The sequence below is a fragment of the Musca autumnalis genome, unplaced genomic scaffold, assembly GCF_047663935.1.
Source record: "Musca autumnalis isolate F117 unplaced genomic scaffold, ASM4766393v1 scaffold_1, whole genome shotgun sequence".
Classification (NCBI taxonomy): domain Eukaryota; kingdom Metazoa; phylum Arthropoda; class Insecta; order Diptera; family Muscidae; genus Musca; species Musca autumnalis.
Genome location: NW_027411644.1, coordinates 89,591,584 through 89,615,116, shown reverse-complemented (window position 1 = coordinate 89,615,116; position 23,533 = coordinate 89,591,584). Strand labels below are relative to the sequence as shown.

At 36.2% G+C, this 23,533-nt stretch overlaps 2 protein-coding genes and 1 long non-coding RNA gene across 4 annotated transcripts in view; 1 reads left to right on the top strand and 2 right to left on the bottom strand.

The window, feature by feature from the left end:
- Positions 1–251: 251 nt before the first annotated feature.
- Positions 252–2,261, bottom strand: eEF1gamma (elongation factor 1-gamma). The gene is made up of 3 exons (XM_073984787.1): positions 2,132–2,261; positions 1,838–1,987; positions 252–1,682 (listed from the first exon to the last, which is right to left on the bottom strand). Exons 1-3 carry the CDS (start codon positions 2,138–2,140, stop codon positions 567–569), a joined length of 1,275 nt encoding a protein of 424 aa, XP_073840888.1. The 5' UTR covers positions 2,141–2,261; the 3' UTR covers positions 252–566.
- Positions 2,262–3,621: 1,360 nt separating this feature from the next.
- Positions 3,622–5,400, bottom strand: LOC141390671 (uncharacterized). The gene is made up of 3 exons (XR_012409440.1): positions 5,183–5,400; positions 4,941–5,125; positions 3,622–4,694 (listed from the first exon to the last, which is right to left on the bottom strand). It is a non-coding gene; the product is annotated as an uncharacterized lncRNA (long non-coding RNA).
- Positions 5,401–15,876: 10,476 nt separating this feature from the next.
- The window catches only part of Usp1 (ubiquitin specific protease 1), a 37,428-nt gene continuing 29,771 nt past the window's right edge, over positions 15,877–23,533 (top strand). The window contains exons 1-2 of one of the 2 annotated variants that reach the window (XM_073984772.1): positions 15,877–15,997; positions 16,445–16,564. The gene's annotated coding sequence lies outside the window, so the exon portion shown is untranslated. Of the gene's footprint in view, positions 15,998–16,182; positions 16,202–16,444; positions 16,565–23,533 lie in introns of those variants that run through there. The other variant, XM_073984761.1, reaches the window with a different exon arrangement.

Below are 23,533 nucleotides of genomic sequence, written 5' to 3'. Positions count from 1 at the left end.
TTTTCAATGAAAATAAATCTGGCCTGGGTTTGTTTGTCAACCAAAGGACAATGATCCCCACGATCAATGACACAACTACCACCACCACTCTACTTCTCTACTGCAACCAACTATGAAAAAGGCATCCAAAAAATTTACGAGTTTCAAAAATTGTTTTGTTGTTGTGGTTTTTAATAAATTAAAACGAAATCTTATCAATAATACATGCTATGAGCATTCCGAGCTTTTTTATGAAAAAATTAAAAAAAGGATTATGGTTTACAAAAAAACATTGTTTTTTTAATTACATATAAAAAAGGCGAGAGAAAAAATACAATGCAAATACAATTATAACGTTTTTATCCTTGAGTTTCTGTGTGTATGTGTGTGTTGAATGGCTGGCTGGCAATGCATTTTGTTTTCTCTGGAAAACACACTCCTTCCTACTACTTGAACTCAAGTCCCAATAATCTACTTTTGGATAAACGTACGCACGTAAATGTTTTAAACATATAAATAGTATGAGTAGTTGCTTGTTGTTGTTGCTGTTGTTACACGACGTACACGATGGACATTATTGCAAAGATTTATTTGAAGATCTTGCCTTGATTGAATTTACGTCCCTGTTTATCGGTACCAGTCCAGGAGAAGTATTGTTCAACCAATTTCTTGGTTTCTTCACTGCTGGGATCCAATTTCTTCCAGTCATAGACTTCATAATCGACTTGCCAGTCAGGGCTCAATGTGAAGGCAAGATCTTGTCCGCGCCACACCCAAATACCAGAGATGCTGGAGTCGTTGTCTCCCCCGAACAAGCACATGGAGGCAAAGGCTTGTTTGCGCATCTTGTCGATACGTTGGTACATGCCACCGATCAAATTGCAAGACATGAAAGTCTTGGTCAATTCTTCGTTATATTTGTATTCACCATACCAGATGGAGTAGTTTTCGGGATCGAACTTTTCCCAGAAGTATGGAATGGAAACCTTTTCGTCTTCATTGGAGTAGACACGTTTGAAGTCATCGAAATTGAAGGTACCCTTGGGCAAGGCATCGAAGGGATCCTTGGATTTGGGTTCAGCGGCAAGAGCCAAATCGGCGGCATCAAGCTCTTCCTTTTTGGGTTCTTCCTTCTTGGGGGCGGGCTTCTTTTCTTCCTTGGCCTTCTTTTCTTGTTGGGGTTTGGCACCACCGGTCTTAGCTTGGAATTCAGCATATTTCTTGGGATCGAATACCAAGGCCTTGTCGCAGATGCTGTAGTTGCCGACAACAGCCTTAACTTGCTTCTGGTTCAAGATGGTGTTGAACCAACGGTTCAAGTTGGTGTATGGTTTACGGGCAGCAGCATCCAAAACATATTGGTAAACATGCAACAAACTGCAGAATACAACAATATCGGCCAAGGTGATACGTTCACCAACCAAGTAGGTGGATTCCAAGAATTTGTTGTTCAACAAGTTCAAAACAACTTCAACGTCTTGTTTGGCAGTGTTGCCCTTTTGTTGGGGCATAATGCCCAACAAGGGGAATACCAAGGCACAGGAAGCGGGGACGATTTCATTATCGGCGAATGACAACCACTGTTGGACCTTGGCTTGGGCGAAGGGGCACTTGCCACCACGCAATTGTTCACTGGCCAAGAAGTAGGCGATGGCGTTGGATTCACTAAGGAACTTGCCGTCCGATGTCTCGAAAGCAGGAACCTACAACAAACAGAAAAAACATCACATTACTAAAGGCCCACCAACATAACCTCACTTTCGGCATTTTTGTAACCGACCGAATGATGACGTTTGCAACGTCACAACCGGTCTTTGGCCTTCATCACGCCGATTCAAAATCTCATAGCATAACTTACCTTACCGCTGGGGAACTTCTTCAAGAATTCAGCTGACTTATTTGTTTCGCCGAAAACAAAATCGCTAGCAACTTTCACTTGAGCACCCGAGTATTGGGCAGCAATCAATGCCTTATAGGCACGGAAGTTTTCTGGGTATGTGTATAGAGTCTATGTGGAAGAGAAAGAAGGAAAATTTCAAATTAATTATTTTCATATTTTCCACAGTTTTCGGGTCGCATTTCTTCAATGGACATGGTTACGAGGATGTTTTAGATTTTCATTGAATTTTTTCCATACAAAATTTTTACTTACTCCTGCCATCGTTGATTTTGCCGGAAAGAAGGAGGACAGTCGCGAAATTTGCGTGACAGTGTGACAGTTGAAACGTCAAATTGCAACAACAACAACTTTTATGACCTTGCAAATTAAATGACAGCGTACAGAGCGTATAGCGTATTTCATACGGCAGGGTTGTATTTTGAAGGGGTTTTTGGCGTAATAGCTCATTTAGACTAGCCATAAATCCTCAACTGGATTTAATAAATCCAGTACAAATCTCATTGTATTTAGATATACATTTTGGAGGATTTAAATGGCAGCCAGCTGATTTTTGTCAATAGCACAATTACCAAGGTAGATGCATCAGTCCATCTGATCAAATTTGAAACGTTAAAAGAAGTAGTTGTAAATTGAAATAATCTCAAAAAACGTTCTGTAATACGGCGTTTATATTATAGTTTTTTGCAGGGTTAACCTTCTTTATGAGGATTTGTTTGAAGTATATACAATGGAAATGACATTTGAAACCCAGACCCACTGGGTTAACCTTGTTATATATAAACGGCCTATAAATTTCAAATTCATTAATTAATATTGAAAATGTTAAGGGCTGAGTACATAAGCTGCCTTGCCTGCTTACCTTGATTGCTTCTAATAAAAGAATAAAAAAGAAAAGGGCAACCCATGGTTCAATTATTAGAAGGTTGGTCAGGTTCATGAAATTATAAAAAAACAACTCTGATGCCGGTTTGCTTATAACTTCAAATGAGTAATAACAAAAGCAACAAGTTATTTTATTTGAAATATTTATTGTCATGGTTTGTTTTGTTTACATTCAATTGGAAATATTAATTGTTTTTTTATCATTTCTTAAAAAGCTTTCATCTTTTTCTATAAAACGCTTTTTTATACACTTTTGTCGCAAATCACGAGATAAATTAGCCTACAACAATGGTTTTTGATAAGCTTAATTTGTCTCCAAGCCTGCCCAAAAATTAAGATATAAACATGTTGTTTTTTGGTTCACCAGTCAACTAATTGGAATGCATCGGAACATTTCCTTTACATGCACGTTGAAGTCTTGGTAAAACTTCGTCAATAACGTTGAAGTATGATTTGTTTCCAAACACCAAAATGTAAGAAACACTGGAATCTCAAAATGCTACTGAAGAAAGGAACTTGATGATGGTAACTAACAGCGGAAACAAGCCAAATAGGGGATGTTGTGAATATACAACGAAACTATATCAACTTGTGATAAATTTCTTTGGAAAATTGAAACTTCCTCAGGTTGTACTTGATATGCAAATTTTTATTGATATGAATTGTTTCTCATACACATCTGTTGAAGAAAACTTAGAAATTTGCATAAACTAAATAATATAAATTATTTTTTATTTTATAATATGAATTAAAAACTAACAATGTATAGAATATGTTACATAAGTTAATAATTATAGAAACAATTTAATACAAGTATTAGATAACCAGCTAACTAGAGTTGCATTTTCATTAATTTCTTTCGATTAGACATTCTTTGTTTAGACTTTTCTATTTTTATGCCTTCATTAAGATTTCTTATGCGAAAATATATGCGACATTTGAAGAAAAACTTTTTTATGTTATCTGATAGATCTATATTTGCGCTCATTTTGCACATTCTATCGTGCAATTGCACATTGTGGTCAATACCATTTCCGTTTACATAGTAAAAAATTTCTTCAAGTTCTTTTATTTTCAGAAGAAACTGCTTCGACGGTTTTTTTAAGAACCCTTTTGAAATTTGGTCGATCCATGTCATGGTATTTTCATGGCTCAGGTACTGGTTAAGATGTAGTTCACGAATAATGTAACCCGCAAAATACTCAATAGCGTCGTCTTTAAGTCTTCCTACGTCTTTCAAATTGGCTGTCGGGAGGAAATAAACTTCTTCTTTTTCATATTGATCAGTACCCAAGATGTCACTGCATTCAATTTGTATTTCTTCAAAATGACAGTTTTGCATTTCTTTCTCATCATTCACTTGAAAATTATTCGACATTTGATCTGATCCAAGCCAAGGTGTGGAATCTTTGCACACATTACCAGTACCATCAAGAATTTCAGTGTTTCTAGCTAAATGATATATCACAAAGCGGTACACTATTTAAAAATTTAACATTAATACAAACCAAGAATATATTTTCGTATTCTATACATAAATTCTTTTGGAGATGGGTGGTCATTTAGGCCCCCTTTGCTTCGCATAGCCCCGAAAAAATGTTCCAATATGTCTTGGTTCAGCCGATTTGTTAGAACATACTTCATGTCATAATTTGTTTGAAGATATTCGTAAAGCATGAGAAGAGCCTTGTTTGTCATTAATATACCTTTCTGAAAAGGCAATAGACATTTCTTCCCCGGAATCATAGGCCGGCAAACGGCATCGGACATTTTTTTCAATACTTCGTTTTGTTGTTCGTAACGAATTCCATATGGCTCCTAGATGCAATTATTGTTGATTATTATTGTTACTAACATATCGCCCAGACGAAACCGCTGAAGCTAGAAATTTTGAGTGTGAGTTGTTTTGGTGTGTAGGGGTGAGATGAGGCTTCTACAATACATTTCAAAAGAAAAAACAACCTTAATATATGGAGTTGGAGGTTACAAAAACAAAAGATTTAAGCCACAAACACACACATTGTACGATAAAAAAAAAAATACCCTAATTAAATGGGCACGTTGTGTTTATGTTTACATATACAAATGTAGTTTGTATTTGTAATCTGAAGGTCGTCGTTATATTGGAGAAAAATGAGGGCGTGTTTTCTTACTTTTGTTGTATATGCTTAAAACATACCTTTCCTGGGTAAGAGAATGTGCTTAAATTTGAATTGTGCACATCGAACCAGTTATTTACCAACTGTATAAATTCGGCTGTTATATAAGGTTTATATACTTCTAAGCCATGAGCATCACATCGGATAATAGCGTTAGACGTTGTATTAGAAAAAAGTTGTGTCGCCAACTTCACTTTTTGTTTTCCTATGTATAAATAAATATATGAATATATACTATATTATGTAGCTCAGAAAAACCGACCTGGACCATCCACAGTTAAATGGTCTTTATTCAATTTAAAAGTTATTGATAAATCACTAGTTGTTGTGTGTTTCAACACATCAACTATTGTCTGGGTAGTAATTACTTCACCTTTATATACCAGACCAGAGCTTAAGTAGTGGTTTCTCAATAACTTTATTAAGTGCGGCACATCTGCAAATGTGAAAACTTTTCCTTTTTTATTCGCAGGATTTTGAAACCAGGGTTTATCTTAAAATAAAAAAAATTGCATGGAATAATTATATATTTATATTAAAAATGTTATACCATAGGAGACGTCCAAACTGTTCCATAACTTTTGGTTTGTGGGGCTCATATCATTCACGATCGCTACGACTGTGTACCCAGCATCCTGCAATTCTCTTATTATTTCAAATAATATTTCTTTGCTCATTTCCCGGTCGAAGTCAAAAAATAGTGGTTGCTTCCATGAGCAACGCAGGCCACGAGCCATTAACACCTGTACATTACTTGCAGGCTTTCGTACAAAGTCTCGCACAGCGTCATACTCGAAGGTTTCCAAAACCTTCATTTCATCGAATACCAATGTACAAAGTTTATCTTCCTCCGAGAGGTCACAACACCTCATTACTTCCAATGCAGGTGACACAATACCTTCCCTTATATCGATTTTACGAGCCCATGCTTTTAGTGTAGATACGCTGGGGAGAGGATAACCATTATTGTACATATGTTTATAGGCACGTGGACCTGCTGCGTGAAGACAAATTGCTTGCGATATATCATTGCTCTTCCATTGCAATGCCCCAGGTGAAGTAATTTTTCGTACTTGGCCCTCTGTAAATATTTTTTTAAAGTGGGAAGTGCATTTTTCTGATTCGGCAAGTTTAATTCGCAACTCTTCATTTTCCAACTTCAATTTCTTAAGTAAGTCTCTATTTTTAGAATTTTCTTTTTGCATTTCTTTATACAATAGTATATGGCTAGGAAATATAGAATACAACCACTTCATACAATGTGCACAACAAAAGAACAAATATAAATGGTATAAAATGAATATTTCGTGTAAACACATATATGCATATACAAAGAATAATGATACATAGATCAATTGTGAGGATCTATATAAAAATAATTTGACCAAATATTCTACAATACATAATAAAAACCACAGCTGTAAAAACACACCAACTTCGAGAATCACTGGGTCTACAACCAATATTTAAAATCGTTAGAAATGTTTGTGATTAGTTAGGTAGTTATAGTATTTATACTATTTTGTATTAAACATGTATAAATTTCTGAAGCTCGAGGTCATGTTTAATACCAAATAGAAGGTCGAAAAAAAAACCAAATACAATATGTTTTACTATTTATTAAATAAAGCCACACTTACTCAGTCTGTACAGCCGAATCTGCCATTTCAACAGTATATTCAAACGATATGTCTCTGCAAATTGTACAAAAATTAAATACATATCTATGTAGCAATTGTTCATTTGCAATATTTATCTCAAAATATGTAGAAACAGCGCGCTGTTTCATAACGCTGCAGCGTTATGGAAGACGAAATCAGAAAACACGATATTCCGAATAGGCAAAATAAAGCAACAAATGCAGAGGAGGAATGGAAATATTTTCCTAGTTATTCTTACGGCGATCAAGAATATAATCAAGATGTTTTAAAGAATATAAGAACTTACACTTTCTGAGTTTCAATTTCATGCTGGTATTCTTCCAACTCCATTACATTGATGCTAATAAAGAAATGCAATTAGTGCAATTTTAACAAGAATGTTTACATCTACAACTTACTCAGTGCAGGTTTCCATTAAGCCTTCATCCTCGGCAGTGCTAGAAAGGATCATACTAAAATATATTTATATGTATTTCAATTCAAGTTTTTATGGTTTTACTTACTCTGTCTCGTTTGTAGAAACAATAAATGGTACAGCATTTGGCATTAACGCATATCTTGTGTTTCGCACTATAATGTCTTCAGGAAGAAAGTGGTCTTCACAGACCACTTGATTTATTTTAAACGTTTTACCACATGCTGTTGACCACTTTGATCTCCGTGTATGGTCAACTGGTACTTTAAAGAAGTGCCCGTTTAGGGCGCAATAGAATTTCTTGCATAATACGCAAGTTTTCATTTTTATTTTTTTGTTTTAGTTTTTATTTGAGTTGAAGTTAATTTTTAATTAATTTATTTTGTCAGTTGTCAGTTTACAAAAGAAAATGTATACACACAAACAAACTCAAATTTATTTGACACAATAGGCGGACCTCGGAAAAAAATTGTAATCATATGTTTGCTGTGTCCTACCTGTAATGATTGTACCATGGAGGATACCAAAACATAGTTGTTCGTTTTTTTTCGTTGACAATACGGAATACAAAGTAACAAGCACTTCAGTATACTTCACACTTCAGAACATGCAGCAAAACCCTTCAAAGCAACTGCAATCGGACGGTATCGTTACAAGGTTTCTCTACCTAAACACCAACATACGAGTATATTTACAATTTTCCGAATTTTACTTATGTACCCAATGAGACTCGAAATATCAAATTACCATAATTACTGTCCGGTAACACTCTTTGTAATTTTTTGAGTTATGGAAAATTAACGATATTTTAACACCGCATCGTGATAGAAGACCAAAATAGCCTATTTCCCCTTAACATACACTTTCGTGGTCAAAGTTACTTGAAATTCACATTTTTAGGGTTTTTTATGTTTTCACGATTTTGCTTGAAAACGGTAAGTCCTATCAAAATGGGGCTAAAGAAAATATTGTTTCTGCAAAAATTCACTAGAGGATTGACCTTTACAATTTTGTAGGTTTTACCATTTTTGAGATATAGAAGTTAAGGTCACATTTTTAGGTTTTTATTGTTAGGTTTTCACCATTTTGCTTGGGAACGGAAAGTCTTATCGAAATGGGACTGGAGAAAATCATATAGCTGTGGAAATTCTCTACAAGACTGACTTTTGCAATATTTTCCTAGGTTCTACCATTTTTGAGATATATAAGTTTAAGTTGGTAAATTGTAGTCATGGTATAGTTTTATAAAGAGATGATACAGTCAGTGCAGAGAAAATTTTCACTGCTACAACATTTTCTTTACACCCATTTCCATAGGACTTGCGGTTTTCAAGCAAAATCGTGAAAATTTAAAAAACTACTATAAGTGTGAAGTTTGACCGCGATTTGTTTAAAAAAGCCCTCCGGCTATTGCAGTTTCAGAATCCGCGAAAACTTCTTAGGTGTAAGCTCCTTCCATTTAAATTTGGTTAAGGGGCACCGTGGTAAGTCTTTCGTATGATTTCCCTTAAAGTACTAAAAGGTCTTTCATAGAAGTCCAACAGGTTCTTTTACAGCAGACATAAATGACTTCTAATAAAAAAAAAAGAAAAGACCAGTGAGTCTTCCTTAAAATGACCTGTACATCTTCTAAAAGATCTTCCCCAAGTATATTTGGAGCATGCAAACATTATTCCAATCAATTGATCCAAAAATGCTTCCGATATGCATTTTGTAGTCAAAATAGAGATTAAGAGTTTTTATACCCTATACCACAATGTGGAAAAGGGTATAATAAGTTTGTTTTCCCAAAAATTCATGTAACGCCGCGAAATATTCGTCGTAGACCCCTCATGTGGTATACCAAACTTCATATCTCGACGAGATAAAGCGATTTAGCGATGTGTGTCCGTCCGTCCGTCTGTCCGTCCATTAAAAATTGTAATCAAGCTAGAGGCCGCAATTATGGACCGATTGTCACGAAATTTAGTATGGAGGTCGGGTTTGGACCAGAATAGAACTGATTAGTTTTTGGCGATGATCGTGAAATGTTAAAGGGATGAAATGGACCAAAAACAAAATTTTTGCTCGATTTTGTAGCCGCTCTGTAGGTCGCAATAATAGTCCGATCGGCGCGAAATTTTAAACGTAGTTTTGGTTTGAGATGAAGAAGTAGCGTGCAAGTCAACGGTATGATCGGATAATATTTAGCGGGTTAAATTGATCAAAACTTTTGTGTGAAAATTGGTAAAATTTCTAATGCACATCTTATAACTTTATCCCAAGAAGACGCGTTTAGTGGTATAGGGTATCACATGGTCGGCCCCGTCCGACTATAGTCTGTTCTTACTTGTTTTAAACTATGATCATTTAAATAAATTAAATTGATTTGACAAATTTTGATACATGTAGAACAGATTGTTGCCCGGAGTCGGAGTCGAGCTTTTTTTCACGACTCCGGCTCCGACTCCAGCTAAATTTGCTAGACTCCGACTCCGAAGCCCTGCTGCGTACATAAGCTGCCTTGCCTGAAGGCCTGGTTACATAAGCTGCTTTGCCTAGTTGCCTTGCTTTTCTGCTTTATTTCTGACATAATAAAAATAAAAGAATAAAGAAGGTCGAGCAAATTTCGAACTGGGTTGCCCTTTTCTTTTTTATTCTTTTATCAGAAGTAAGCAGGCAAAGCAGCTTATGTACGCAGACCTTGATTGACTTGCTTTCCTGCTTCATTTCTGACATAATAAAAATAAAAGAATAAAGAAGGCCGAGCAAATTTCGAACTGGGTTGCCCTTTTCTTTTTTATTCTTTTATCAGAAGCAAGCAAGGTAAGCAGGCAAGGCAGCTTATGTGCTCACCCCTCTATCCGGTTCCTCTGTATCCAGACAATGGCACAATTACCCAGGTAGTGGCATCGTAAAATTTTGAATATGTTATGTCAAAACTTTCTTTATGTTGTTGGGGAAATTACAACAAAAATATTTTTTTTTATAAAGGAATTTGACTTTTCATATTCGATCAGCTGGTGTGATACCACTACCTGGTTGTTCTGCCATGATCCAGACTCAAAATTTCTGCAACCTGGACTGGGCCTGCGTCCATAAAGAATGAGGAGATGGTGAGTGGGGTTAGCTGGACAACTAAACAAATGCATGTGTTGGATATAATGGCATCAATTCGGGACCGATACGAATGAAGGCGGCTACATCGTCCGGATCTTAACTGGGCTAAAACACTCGTTTTTGCCTTGACAGCTGGCGTTCTTCGTTGGTTCTTGTTTATACCTTTGGACGTCCCTCTCTAAATCATGACGTGCCTGGGAAGGCTGACCATTAAATCGTGACAGAGATGCTCACTGCGATGAGACCCAAGCAGGTACTGCATCGAAAACATTCTGTTGTATTGATGAACCGGCAAAACCTTCGTTTTCTCATGAAGATGGCCCACTGGCAGGTTTGAATATTCTTCCACTGAGTAGAGCTAACATTTGCATACCACGCTGGCGCCGCATAGCTTACCACTATTGCTTTGTAAAGGCCTCGGCACATACGATCTGTTGGGTTCTGCTTTACAACAACCACATGAAAACTTCAAGAACAAACTTGCCATCACTTGCACATTTGGCATGTGGTTGTTGTTTCCCACGCGTGACGTGACTCGCAACGGACTGTATGTGCAGAGGCCTTAAGAAGTCAATAAGATTTCTATGTCAGCACCCCAAGTGCTACCGAACCTTGTTTCTACTTCTGGTCTTATCTCAAATAGCTGAGGCTTGCGCGGACGTCTTAAACATGCTATCGAATGTTACAGCCAATATTTTGGGGTAGTTAGTGGTCGGAATCAGTACCCCATCGACCAGTATATTGGCAATGGATTTTACGACGGATATTTTCATATTCCTTAGATAGAAGACGACGAAAAGCCATTGCATCTCACCGACGTTGATGCCGATCTGGGACAGATCCATATTGGCCCGGGGTTTATCTCTATCCCGGCACGGACCAAAAGTGCTCGGAGCAGGCATTCCGGGATAAGTTGCCCTTCCCAAGGTGAAAAAATACACGAACATAAACACATAGTTGCTGAGATGGCGGTCCTGGTCGAAAAATTCATCCGAATCCATCCGGTGCATAGAACAGGCCACCATGATGGTAACTGTTGGTGAATTTATATATAACTAGGCGTTTACACCAGACAGTTTGTCTTCAAATACAACTCTGATTTACTAACACATACATACATTTGTCGGCTGTCTTCCAGCTGCCCTTAATTTTTTCACAGACAGTCTGGTTAACAAATGTTTGACATTTTTGGGAAAAAAAAGTGAGATGATAATTCAAATGTGCTGAAAACAAATAAATATACACAAAAACAAAATATGTGAACGGAAAACGAAAAGGAATCGATGATTTTCATTTATAATTTTACCACTGTTATTGCAGTTGCCTGGACGCCTACGGCACACAGGCAAGTTTTGGGTTTTTGACAATCAATACATGAAATCAACTGTCCTGTCATGTGTAAACGCAGGGTAAGAAAGGTATCGGTAGCCAGCAGAAGTAACATGTGTGTTCGTTTACTCAAAATTTGTACAAATTGTTACTGGATGTTGTTCGTTTACTCTACAGTACAATGCAAAATACCTTAGCCGATTGCAAGAAGTTAGTGAACTTGTACAAATTTGTACAAATTGTTGAGTAAACGAACACACCTAATATGACACATCCTTCTTATCGCTGCGTCTGGACGCGTATCTAACCAAATACGCAGAAATAAGACATACAGGAATGTTTACCATTGCACCACGGTAAGAACTACCTAAATCTTTAAAATTACCCCAGAGAATGTGGGAAAGTAGCATTCTTTCTTCTGGAGATTAAGATACCACATAGTAATGATGTTGAAAAATCTGTAGAACATTACATTAGAAATATAAACTGGAACTTTGGTCTTTATTGATTATTGTTTATTCACTGAGAAGATACATTGTTAAATAGCCAACACTTGAGAGGGGAGACTTGTATCATATCAACGAGGGAAATTATTCTTCAAGTGGGGAAAGCATGAAAATTGGAAAAAAAGTTATTTGAACTTTCAATCAGGGTTTTGCACAAGCGACACCTTCTCATACTTGAAATAAAAACGGCTGCTGTTTTAAATTTATTTCCTTTTTCTTTTATGAAAATAAAATGTATGTATGTATTTACTTTTTTGAAAATAAAATGTATGTATGTATTTACTTTTTTGAAATTTGTCATAATTTGAACATTAAAACAAAACATTTCAAATTGAGTTTGACACAAGTCGGTCACCAACGGAAAAAAATTGTAATCAGCTGTGAGCTCTGCCGTACCTTTCTCATTCCCAGCAAAAAATTTTGGAGGTTTTGCAATTGGAGTTATGATTTCACAACATCTCTCGATGTAGTCCAACAGAGTTATGAAAAATGCACTTCGTTCGATACATTTTATAAGCAGTTGCTGTAGAGATCCCTACAGAAGAAACAGTTGGTTGAACCCTGTGCATACATTTCGAAGGATTTGTTAAAAAATAAAGAAATAAAGGCCTGCGTACATAAGCTGCTTCGCCTGATTGCCTTGCTTTCCTGCTCCATTTCTGACATAATAAAAATTAAAGAATAAAGAAGGCCGAGCAAATTTCGAACTGGGTAGCCCTTTTCTTTTTTATTCTTTTATCAGAAGTAAGCAAGGTAAGCAGGCAAGGCAGCTTATGTACGCAGGCCTTAACAACTTAAGTTGCGAACATTTTTGCTGTAATTCACGAGACGGAAATTTTTAATGGAGTGGAGTTGGAGTCCATGTCGAAAGCTGAACTAGTAATGGGAAGGCAACATAAAACAACTTTAGGATGATGAAAGAAAATCAGATGCGCTTGGATTAAGTCGAGAACGGAGGAAGTAAGCTCAAATGTGATTTAATTCAATGGAAACTTTTTTTAATTTGTGTTTATACCCAGCAAAAATTTTTGCTGGGTATAAACACAAATTAAAACAAAGTTTCCATTAATTCAATCACATTTGAGTTTACTTTCTCCGTTCTCCAATTAATCCAAGCGCATCTGATTTTTCTTCATCATCCTAAAGGTTTTTTATGTTGCCTTCCCATCACTAGTTCAGCTTTCGACATGGACTCCAACTGAATTACCGCAAAAATGTTCGCAACATAATTTTTTTTTATTTATTTTATAACAAATTCTTAGAAATGTATACATTCTTCCTTATTTTTAGATTTCGCCAGCGGTGGGTAGGGATCAACCAACTGTTTTTGTTTTTTTGTAGGGATCTCTAAAGCTACTGCTTATAAATTGTATCCAACGGAGTGCATTTTTCATAACTTCGTGTGGATTGCATCGAAGGGTGTTGTGAAATCATAACTCCACATGCACAACTTCCAAAATTTTTTGCTGGGTTGCTTCCCAAATTATATGGCCTGTTCCTTTACTTTTGAAAATGACAAAACCGGCAAAAGTAGTAAAAATTGTAGACTGCTCCCATATGAATTGTATGGTGTCGTAAGTAAAGGAAGGCTTTTCGAGTAAAAAGTGGTAAAACTTGGGGAACGCAGGCGGATTTGCAAAGAGGCTCTGCTATTCCTTTATAATTTGAAGCAAGCAAAGCAGGCGACGATTGATTCTGTTCTGGCCTTTAAGGCCTGCGTACATAAGCTGCTCTGCCTGATTGCCTTGCTTTCCTGCTTCATTTTTGACATAATAAAAATAAAAGAATAAAGAAGGCCGAGGAAATTTCGAACTGGGTTGCCCTTTTCTTTTTTATTCTTTTATCAGAGGTAAGCAAGGTAAGCAGGCAAGGCAGCTTATGTACGCAGGCCTTTAAAGCTGTGTTCCTTTACTTACCTAAGGTTACCATTTTTAACCTGCAAAGCGTTCCCTAACCCCAAAAAGTGGTAAAATTTTTAAGAGAGTGAGAGAGGAGAGAGCACATATGCCTTTCTCTTCTACCACAGGCTACCAGCAAAATGTCTGCAGGTAAAAATGGTAGAACTGATTTTTCGACTTTTGTTTGACGATTATTTCACAATGAAGAAAAAATGGACGAAAAACAGAAGAAAAAGTCGAACGCTGAAAAAACTACATAAATTAAAAATTGTGAAATTAAGACGAAAATTAATTTTTTATGTTTCTTTTTGACATTGCTACCAAAACTACCGTTTTTCCGTTCCTTTACTTTTCTGGTAAAAATGTTCATGAGAGAGCAATTTTGACACTTTTCTCTTTAACCACTCTTACCATTAAAAAAGTAAAGGAACAAAGCTTAAATTGTCCATTCCATACAATAGGTCTGTTCGATAATCCAAAAGTTTGTACAAACTTTTACAAAATGCTGTTCGATAAGTCCCGGTCCACACTAGCGTGAATTTCATTAAAAAATTTCATGAAATTAGGTGCTCTTAAATCGAATTCCCCACTACAGCAATTTTATGATTTTACTCTACTATGGAAGTCGATCTAGAGCAAACCCGTTCGTTGGTATTGATATGGTTACGAACTTTTTCGGCAAATCACACACACGCGACCCGAACGCAAAGTAAGAGAGCAAATGTTTTGATTTTTTTACTTCAGTTTTGTACTGAATGTCATGCAAGCAGGTTGATGCCGCTTTATGTGTTTTTTTTTGGGTACACTGAAAAGATTTTGCAGTTGTACAGCAAATATGTGGAGGGAAGAATTTGAAAATGATTTTTTGTTTTGTATTAATATTTTTAATGACGCAGAATGCCTCGTCTGCAATGCAACAATAAAAAATGTACATATATCCATCTTACCTTAGGCGTCAATTTAATACGCATACAAAATATCATTTAATGACGGGGAAATGTGCGAAAAAAATAATATGAGTGGATAATTTTCACTGTGAGGTAGAAATCGATGTTGTTTAACAATTTTTACTTTTTTATCTAAATTTACCCGAATTTCGTTAATTTTATTTTATTATATTTAAGTTGAGACCCTAATGTACAAATATAAAAAGAACGAAATCGCTATCAATATCAACTCTTAGCAATCGCAGTTTTAATAAAAGAAACTAAAGTGGATACTTTTGACTGTGATTCACTGTATATTATTTTTAATTTTAGTCATACAAAGCGAACGCGCCAACAATATATGTATTTTTTCTATTTGAAAATTTTGCCTTTTTAAGCGAAGATCATTTTTAGTATTAATTTTTTTTTTATTTATTAATCGAGCTTTTTTATGATCTATAATGCAAATGAAAAAGGAAAGCCGACGATTCGAACCCACACACCCACCACTATGTTTGGCTCTGAACGCTAACACGGCGTGACAACTTTTTTCCTGTGTTTTTCATTTCATACTCAATATGAAAATCATCACCCTGTTCTGTTCTGTCAGTGTAATTTTACCCACACATAAACAATTTAAGCGCTCGCTCTTCTTGGTCGGCTATGATCTAGAGACGCATAATTTCATGCAATTTTTTCAATGAAATCACTCTAGTGTGGACCGGGACTAACGAACTTCTTCAATAAAAGAGAAGTAGTTGCAAGTACTTGCAAATACTTTTTACTAGCGAAGTTATCGAACAGACCTAATATCTGTCAAACCAATAACGTAAACTCCCAAAACATCTGTTTTAAGTGCAAGTGTAAAATGCGTTTTAGAAATAGTCCGTTTTTAGACACACTGGAAAGTAAATTCAGTTTATAGGCAATAGGGGGTAGGAAAGAGTATTGAGGAGCTCTTTCCTCTCCGCTCTCTCCCAAAAACTCAATTTACTTTCCCGAGAAATTTGTGTGTCTAAACACAGACATAGCGCCGTACATGAGGCAACAAAGTCAGCAAAATGATTATGAAGAACGCAGTCACAATTTAACTGTTATTAAGTATACGGCGACGGGTTTTCTATAGAGTGGCATAGCTAGATTTCTTGGGCTTGTTTTTACTTGCAAATTGAAAAGATCCAAATCGCCCGTGCAATTTTTCACAAAATTTTATCAATTAACTAACATTTTTGCATAATATTATGTACGGAAAGTAAAGAAAAACAACTAAAGTTGATGAAAAATACACATTTTTCAAGAAACTAGTGGAATTTAAAGGAAAAACAACGGCTAAAAGTCGGCCTAAAAGTTTTTTCTTGACTGACGAAATAGAAGGGGCAGGCAAATCATAGAAAAAAGAAGGCTGAAAGAAAGCGAGACGACGACGATTTGGTGAATGTTGATAGAAGTAATAAGAAAAAAAAGAAAATCAAAGTTGAAAAATTTTCCTCATGAAAAAGAAAAACAAAAACCATGAGAATTAAGATAAAAAGTTAAATTTTCTCAAAATTATTTTTGTGTGATGTTGAAAAGTGTCCCAAAACAAGTTCTTATATTGGCTTACAAAGCTGTGAATGTATGCCGTTGAATGAAAAAGGAGAAAAACTAAACATTTTGTGACCAAAAAAAATTGTATAAATATATTTTGTAGTGATTAAATTCATTCGTTTTGGCCGGGATAAATGGAGGATAACTAAATCAGCAACTGCAGCAGTCCGGCTGGATTTTTTAGATTTCTAAGCCACGAATGTATGGCGTTCAAGCTGAATATGTAAGTTAAGTTTCCTTTTCTTTTTTGGGTTTTCGTTTCCAAGTTGATTGTGGAAAAACGCGTCATTTCACTCATTAACTCGGCCACAGCAATTTATCATTATTTATTAGCTAGTTTAAGTGTTTGGCGTTGCATATTCTTGCAATGTGTTTTTCGTTTGAATTTATGTCATCTCGGGTAGTATTTGATAAATGAATTTGTCCCTGTTTTAGTTTTTTTAGTTGAATTGCATATTATTCCGCATATTCCATTCGTTTTTACCAACTCTCTGTTTCAGTGAACCTCTCCGATTCTCTCTTTTTTGTACACCACACTCTCTCCTCTCCCACCAAATAATCGTCGTTCAGTTTGAGAAAGGCAGACATCATGACAACATGTAACCAGCGTTGTCAGTATTGGGGATTTTTCCCCAAATTGGGGAATTTTTATTTGAAATGGGGAAAAAAATTTCGACTTGGGGAATTGGGAAAATGTTGAGGAAATCTGAAAAATCTTTGGGGATTTTTGGGGAATTTCTTTTTTGACTAATTACTTCAGATTATCTGATCTTTTTTAATTTCAGTACGTGAATAGTATTAGCGCACGCGTGACGCACAAATGATATGCATCATATTCTAACTGGTCGCAGCTGTAATAATTTATGACAGATTTGAAAAGTTATCATGCGGTTCGACGACTGACAGCGTACTAGAACAGTGGGTTGAATTGAAATAACATTTTCCATCATTTCTACTGCTGAAGGGGACTTAACTGCAGAAATGGTTTCTAGATTGGTGGGCAATGATGAAATTAAACTTTATTTAACATTCATGGCTCCAATTATAAAAGAGATAAATATGCTTAGGCCCGTTATTATATCCTTTTTTTGTAGTTAAATGTTAGCCGATATCGGACAGATAACCCGTTTTATATTCCTGCAAGTTTGCTTTAATAAGAAGTGTCAGATAAATTGAAAGCAAGTTTGTGTTCCTTTTAAAATTTAAAGTGCGCCCAAAAACAAGAAAAATTTGAGAGCAAATTCGAATCAACCAATCCGATTTGAGTAAATTTTATGTATATAGACTGTTTTGCTTGAAATGGAATGGAAGATGTAATAACAAATTCCTGGTAATGCGAACTTAATTCCTTAGTTTTCTTAAAATAAGGTATAACAATAAGGGATTTTAAAGAAAAGATATAAGAACGGGCCTTAATCTAAGTTTTCAAACTGATGCACACTGCAAATATGCATTTTCCCTATGCATTTTCCCTTTCAATATTCGAGTATTGAAACCATTTATAAAAAATTAAGAAGATATTGAAAAAATAGTGGAATCGATCGAAAACGACTCGGCATATTTACCATGAGGAGCCATGGACCTAGGCTTTAATTTTGACTTGTACTTTTTTTGAGTAAACAATTATTAAAGTTAAAAACACCAGTGCCGAATATCTTAAACGCATGTTAGTACAAATGCTGTAACCGATGCCTACAAATATGCAATTATTAAACTTACAAGCAATTTTACCCCAATATTTGCAGCAATTCACAGGGTTAACACAATTATAGCTCTATACGAACCTTTTCAGTTGTCAACACAAAAATCTCCACGATTGTTTAAGAATCGCAAAGGAGAAAGTTATTATTCGTAAATTGGAAATGGTATTAAGTCACACTAAGAGTAATTTCACTGAAATTTTGACATGAAAGTAAAAGAAAATGTAAATTAAAACGGTCTGTTTGTTTCATACGAATATTGCAACAAAGCAAAATTGCAGAACAAATGAAACCGTGTACACTAGTTTCTTGAAATTATGCATTTTTCCCAAAAAATTCAAAGTTTCATGTCAAAATTTCATTGAAATTACTTTAGTGTGGGCCGAGACAAAATATGTTTTCCGTTCCAACAAGTAATTCTTAAAATGCAGTACGAGTTACTAGAATAAATAATCAATTTTCTAACAAGTCCATTTGTTGTAGACATTTTGACCCTCTAATGATTCTGAATCACTTGAAAGTGAAGTTTTCAATATCGTTAATTTAATTCATATATAAGTGTATAGAATACTTTACAAGTTTAATGATATGAATTTCAATAGTAAAATAAAACTACTTTCGATTTTTTTAATTATTTGTTAAAAAAAATTTGGGGATTTTTTTGAGGAAATTCAATAAAATCTGGGGAATTTTGGGGAAAAGTTTTGGGCAAGTTGGGGAAAAGAGTCTAAAAAATACTGGCAACGCTGCATGTAACAACAAAATTTTGTTAATTTTTTTTGTTTTGTTTTTATTTATTTTTTTTTTGTTAAATTGTGTGAGAGAGTAGGGAAAGTTTATAAAGAGTGGGATTTGAAGGGGAAATCGTCATATGTGGGTTTTAATTGTGTGTGCATTGTTGATATTGCCATTTAATATCTGCTGTCTGTCTATTGTCGTTGTTGTTCTTGTTGTTTTGTAACAAAACATTGCATATAAACGACAACGAACGTTACCTAACCTCAGATAACTAGACAAACTAACGGTGTTGTATTCTACGAACGAAGTGTGTCGGTTTATTTTGTGTGTTTTGTGTGTGCACAGCGCACATGAACGGACAAGTGTAAAATGTGTTGCTCTACTATTTATTAAGACAGGGTGACTACCTGCCAATCCATGATGCCGTCGTGCCGTGTGTTGTTAATATTCTCCCCTTATTTATCGTTAGTTCCATTGCTGGTGATGTTACTTGTTTTTGTATTGGGATGTAATAATTTTCTTCTCCCTGTTATAGTTGTACTTGCAATTTTCCCCATTATTTTCTACATGAGATGATGATGAGTTTTTATTTTACTCGTGTGTCATTCATTGGGGATTTAATTGACCAGGTTATGTTTTTTTTTCTGCTTCTTCTTATTCTTTATGTATTGGGTCTGATTTACAATTTATATCACTCACCACCACCCTACCCCTGTAAAATTGTGTTGCTTTACTATTTTTCTTCTCTCCCCTGCGCTATGTGCTACTGGTGTTCGTTCTTGTTGTTGTTCTGTTAAGCCTACCTTAACATTAGGTATGCAGAGCGTGACCTTCATTACAGCATTACTACAACGTTTATTTTTATTACTATGGGAGACGACGCCGAGGACGACGACTACGACAATAGTTTATGTTGCGTCGTGCTGCCAGCTGTCTGTGTGTGTACTATGCGTACTACTAAAATTTGCCATAATTGCTGCAGCCGTATCCACATCGTTTGCTGGTGGGAGACCTACCTACCTAGACATTTGTTGTGTCGTCTAATCGAAGGGCAAACACACAAATGTGCAATGACTGGATTTTGATACATATCAGAAAAACCAAAATCACAGTGGGTAGTGGAGAATCAATAAGCTACTATTTGATGCCAACGTTCTTCTTGGAGAACTTATTTCAATTTTCGATAATCTTTAAAAAATAATGAATTTATGGAACAAATGTCATTTCTTAAGTAGCTTGTAGGTTTCCTTTAAGTAGCCGGCATTTGGTCGGGTATTTATTTAGTTAGGACCTTCTTCTCCTGTCCATAAGCTTTAAAACGAAACTCACGTTAGAATAGTAACAAGTGAGCAAAGGCTATAGTGGGGACGGGACCGACCATGTGATACCCTACACCACTACCCCTGTGCATTAGCTTTTCACTGGTAAACATTTCTTTTAGGGCATATAATCCCACTACCAATAAGCATAATATGCCTCTTTCTCTCTGGGACCCCCATAAGCAACCAAAATTTCGTAACCATCCTATCAAAATTACGACCTGTAGCGTGATTGCAAAAAATGGAACAATTGGATGCATTACCGACTATTGTGGTATCTCCCTTGTTTGGCCACCTTCGCCAACCTACTTTACACCAATGTAAAGGTAGTATGTTCTTCTTCCATTGACAGGCTTTGCCCTTGGAATACCCCTACTAGAAGCCGATATATTCACAAAGAATAAAACTTTGAATTTGTCTCCACACGAGTTTTTCCATATTCCGACCCTAAATAAATTCCCCTCTGGGTCCCTCATCAACACCCAAAATTTGGTGACGATCCGATCAAAATTGCGACCTGTAGCGTGATTACAAGGTTTAGATGGACAGACGGACGGACACACATAGCCAGATCGACTCAGCTCGTCGAGTCATTCATTTTGGTATATTCCTATAAGTATGGGTCTAAGACCATTATTTCGATGCGTTACAAACTTTTTGGCCAAAACCAACCTTTAATATTCTCCCCACATACTGGTGTAGGGTATAAAAATCAAAACTCTTTCCCGGGAGGTATGGACTCCCGTAAAACTATATATCGTTGTAATCATGATAACAAGGTCTACCTATTATACTTACTTACTTAGCTGGCCCATTACAGAACATTTGGCCGAACTAAGAAAATATCTCCATTTCTCTCTATTTGTTGCTTCGCACTCTGGAATACCGCGCCTTTTCATCTCATCATCCACTTGTTTGCGCCATCTATTCCTTGGCCTGCCAATTCTGCTTGCACCGTCAAGCGGTCCGTATTTATACGCATCATCGCTCATTCTTATGATTGACCTAGCCAACGCAATCGCTGCATCTCGATACATTCAACAATATTGATGTCGTTGTATAGCAGATACAGCTCGTGGTTCATGCGACGTCGATATTCACCGTCAACGCAGATTGGTCCGTAGATCTTTCGAAGAATTTTTCTCGCAAACACACCAAGCACTGCCATGTCTGCTTGCGCAAGTACCCAGGCTTCGGAGCCATACATCAGCACGGGTAGTATCAGTGTTTTGTAGAGCGTTATTATACCCTACACCACACAGTGGTAAGGGGTATTATGTGCATTTGTATGTAACATACAAAAGGAAACGAAATAGACCCATAGTTCCTTTTGGGGATATACATATAATCACTTTCTGAGTCGATCTGCCTGTCTGTCCGTCTGTCCATGTATTTTTGTTCGCAACGTACAGGTCGCATTTTTTGTCCGATTCAGCTGAAAATTGGGGACTACAACTTTTTTAGCCATAGGAAGAACGCTATTGCTTTTGGTGAAAATCGGTTCAGATTTGGATATAGCTCCCATATATATTTTCGCCCGATTTCACGTATTTGCTGCACCAAACACGCAATATACGTCCAATTTTGATGAAATTTGGAATGTGTGACTGAATTTGGTCTAGAAATAAGTGTGCCAAATTATATAGAAATCGGTTCAGATTTGGATATAGCTCCTATATATATCTAAGCCCGATTTCACGTATGTGCTGCACCAATCACGCTATATACGTCCGATTTTAATGAAATTTGGAATGTTTGACTGAATTTGGTCTAGAAATAAGTGTGCCAAATTATATAGAAATCGGTTCAGATTTGGATATAGCTCCCATATACATATATTTTCGGCCGATTTCACGTATTTTCTGTACCAAACACGCTATATATTTCCGATTTCGATGAAATTTGGAATGTGTGACTGAATTCAGTCTAGAAATAAGTGTGCCAAATTATATCGAAATCGGTTCAGATTTGGATATAGCACCCATATCTATTTTACATATTCACAGTGGTGTAGGGTATCATATAGTCGGCCCCGCCCGACTTTGATCCTTTCCTTACTGGTTTTTGTTTGACGAGATGTGGCTGTTTTTAAACTGCTTACTTAAGCCAAAGTAGCATCAGTTAGCCAATACAATTCTTCTTTTTATTTCACAACTGATGTCGTTAGTTGTTTTTACGGCGGTGTCGAGGTAGACGAAGTCTTTTACTACCTCAAAATTATAGGAACCAACGTCAACAGTTGGCCCGATCTCTATGGACGCATTGCGCGTCGACGCCATCAACTTAGTCTTCCCGGCGTTTACCGCCAGACCCACTTTAGCAGATTCTCCTTCGACCTTCATAAAGCTATCGGTTACTTCTTTTACTGATCGTCCCACGATGTCTATATCATCAGCATAAGCAAGTAACATGTGGCTAATGATGTAGATTGTGCCACTTCTTTTGACGTTTGCCTCTCGTAAAACCTTTTCTAGCAGGATGTTGAAGAGATCACACGAAAGGCTGTCTGTTAGCTCACTGCCTTTAACGGGTGTTAAAGGCAGTTCCCCAGGTGACACCACGTGGAGGTCAGTGTCCACTTTAGATGAAAGAGGGACCAAGATTTTGATTTTATTTCAAAGAAACTAACAATACTTTTAGGTAGATCTGTTTTCAACTGAAATTGGAATTTTTGTTTTTGAAAAATATTGTATAGTTTTGTGTAAATTGCTACCTGCGAAAACCTTTTATGTAAAAGCATTTTGCGGTACCTACGATAACTCGAAAACGAATCTGCCAATCATTATATATTTTTTGTGGGCGTTTTAAGAACCTAGTAGTATTAAGCGAAATGGAATTTTAAAAAAAATTTCAAAGTCAAAATATAACGAAAAAATTGGCATTTTTGTACCAAAATCGGTGTTAAAGTCAAGATTTGGAACAACTCAAGTTTAGTAAAAACTCTCCGATTTTTCTGAAAAAATTTCTTTCAAATTATAATTTTACTCTAAATATCCGGCCGTCAGGGGATTTAAGACTTCCTCCTATGGACAGGTGCAAATCTAGGGAACGGGAACACATTTTTCTTTTAAATTATAAATGTTTCTCTACCTAGCGGGCCTTCGGCCGGGGATTTAAGACTTTCTCCTATGGACAGGTGCAAATCTCGAGAACGGGAACAAAATGTTATTTTAAATTATATTTTTTTCTATAAATAGCCACATAGAGAAACCGGGTTGTCGAGATTCTAAGAGCCATATCTCTGGATCCCGAGAAGACATTACAACATATAGCACCATTTTGGAAAGGTTAAAGTGTGAGCTACAATCTGGCTTACATTAAATGGGACCCCATAATGGGACCATTTTCGACTTTTTGGAAAAATCCGTGGCCGGGTTTGTAGCAATCGGTTCAGTAGAGCCGGGTCTAACCCGGACTTTCGAGTCCAATAACCGG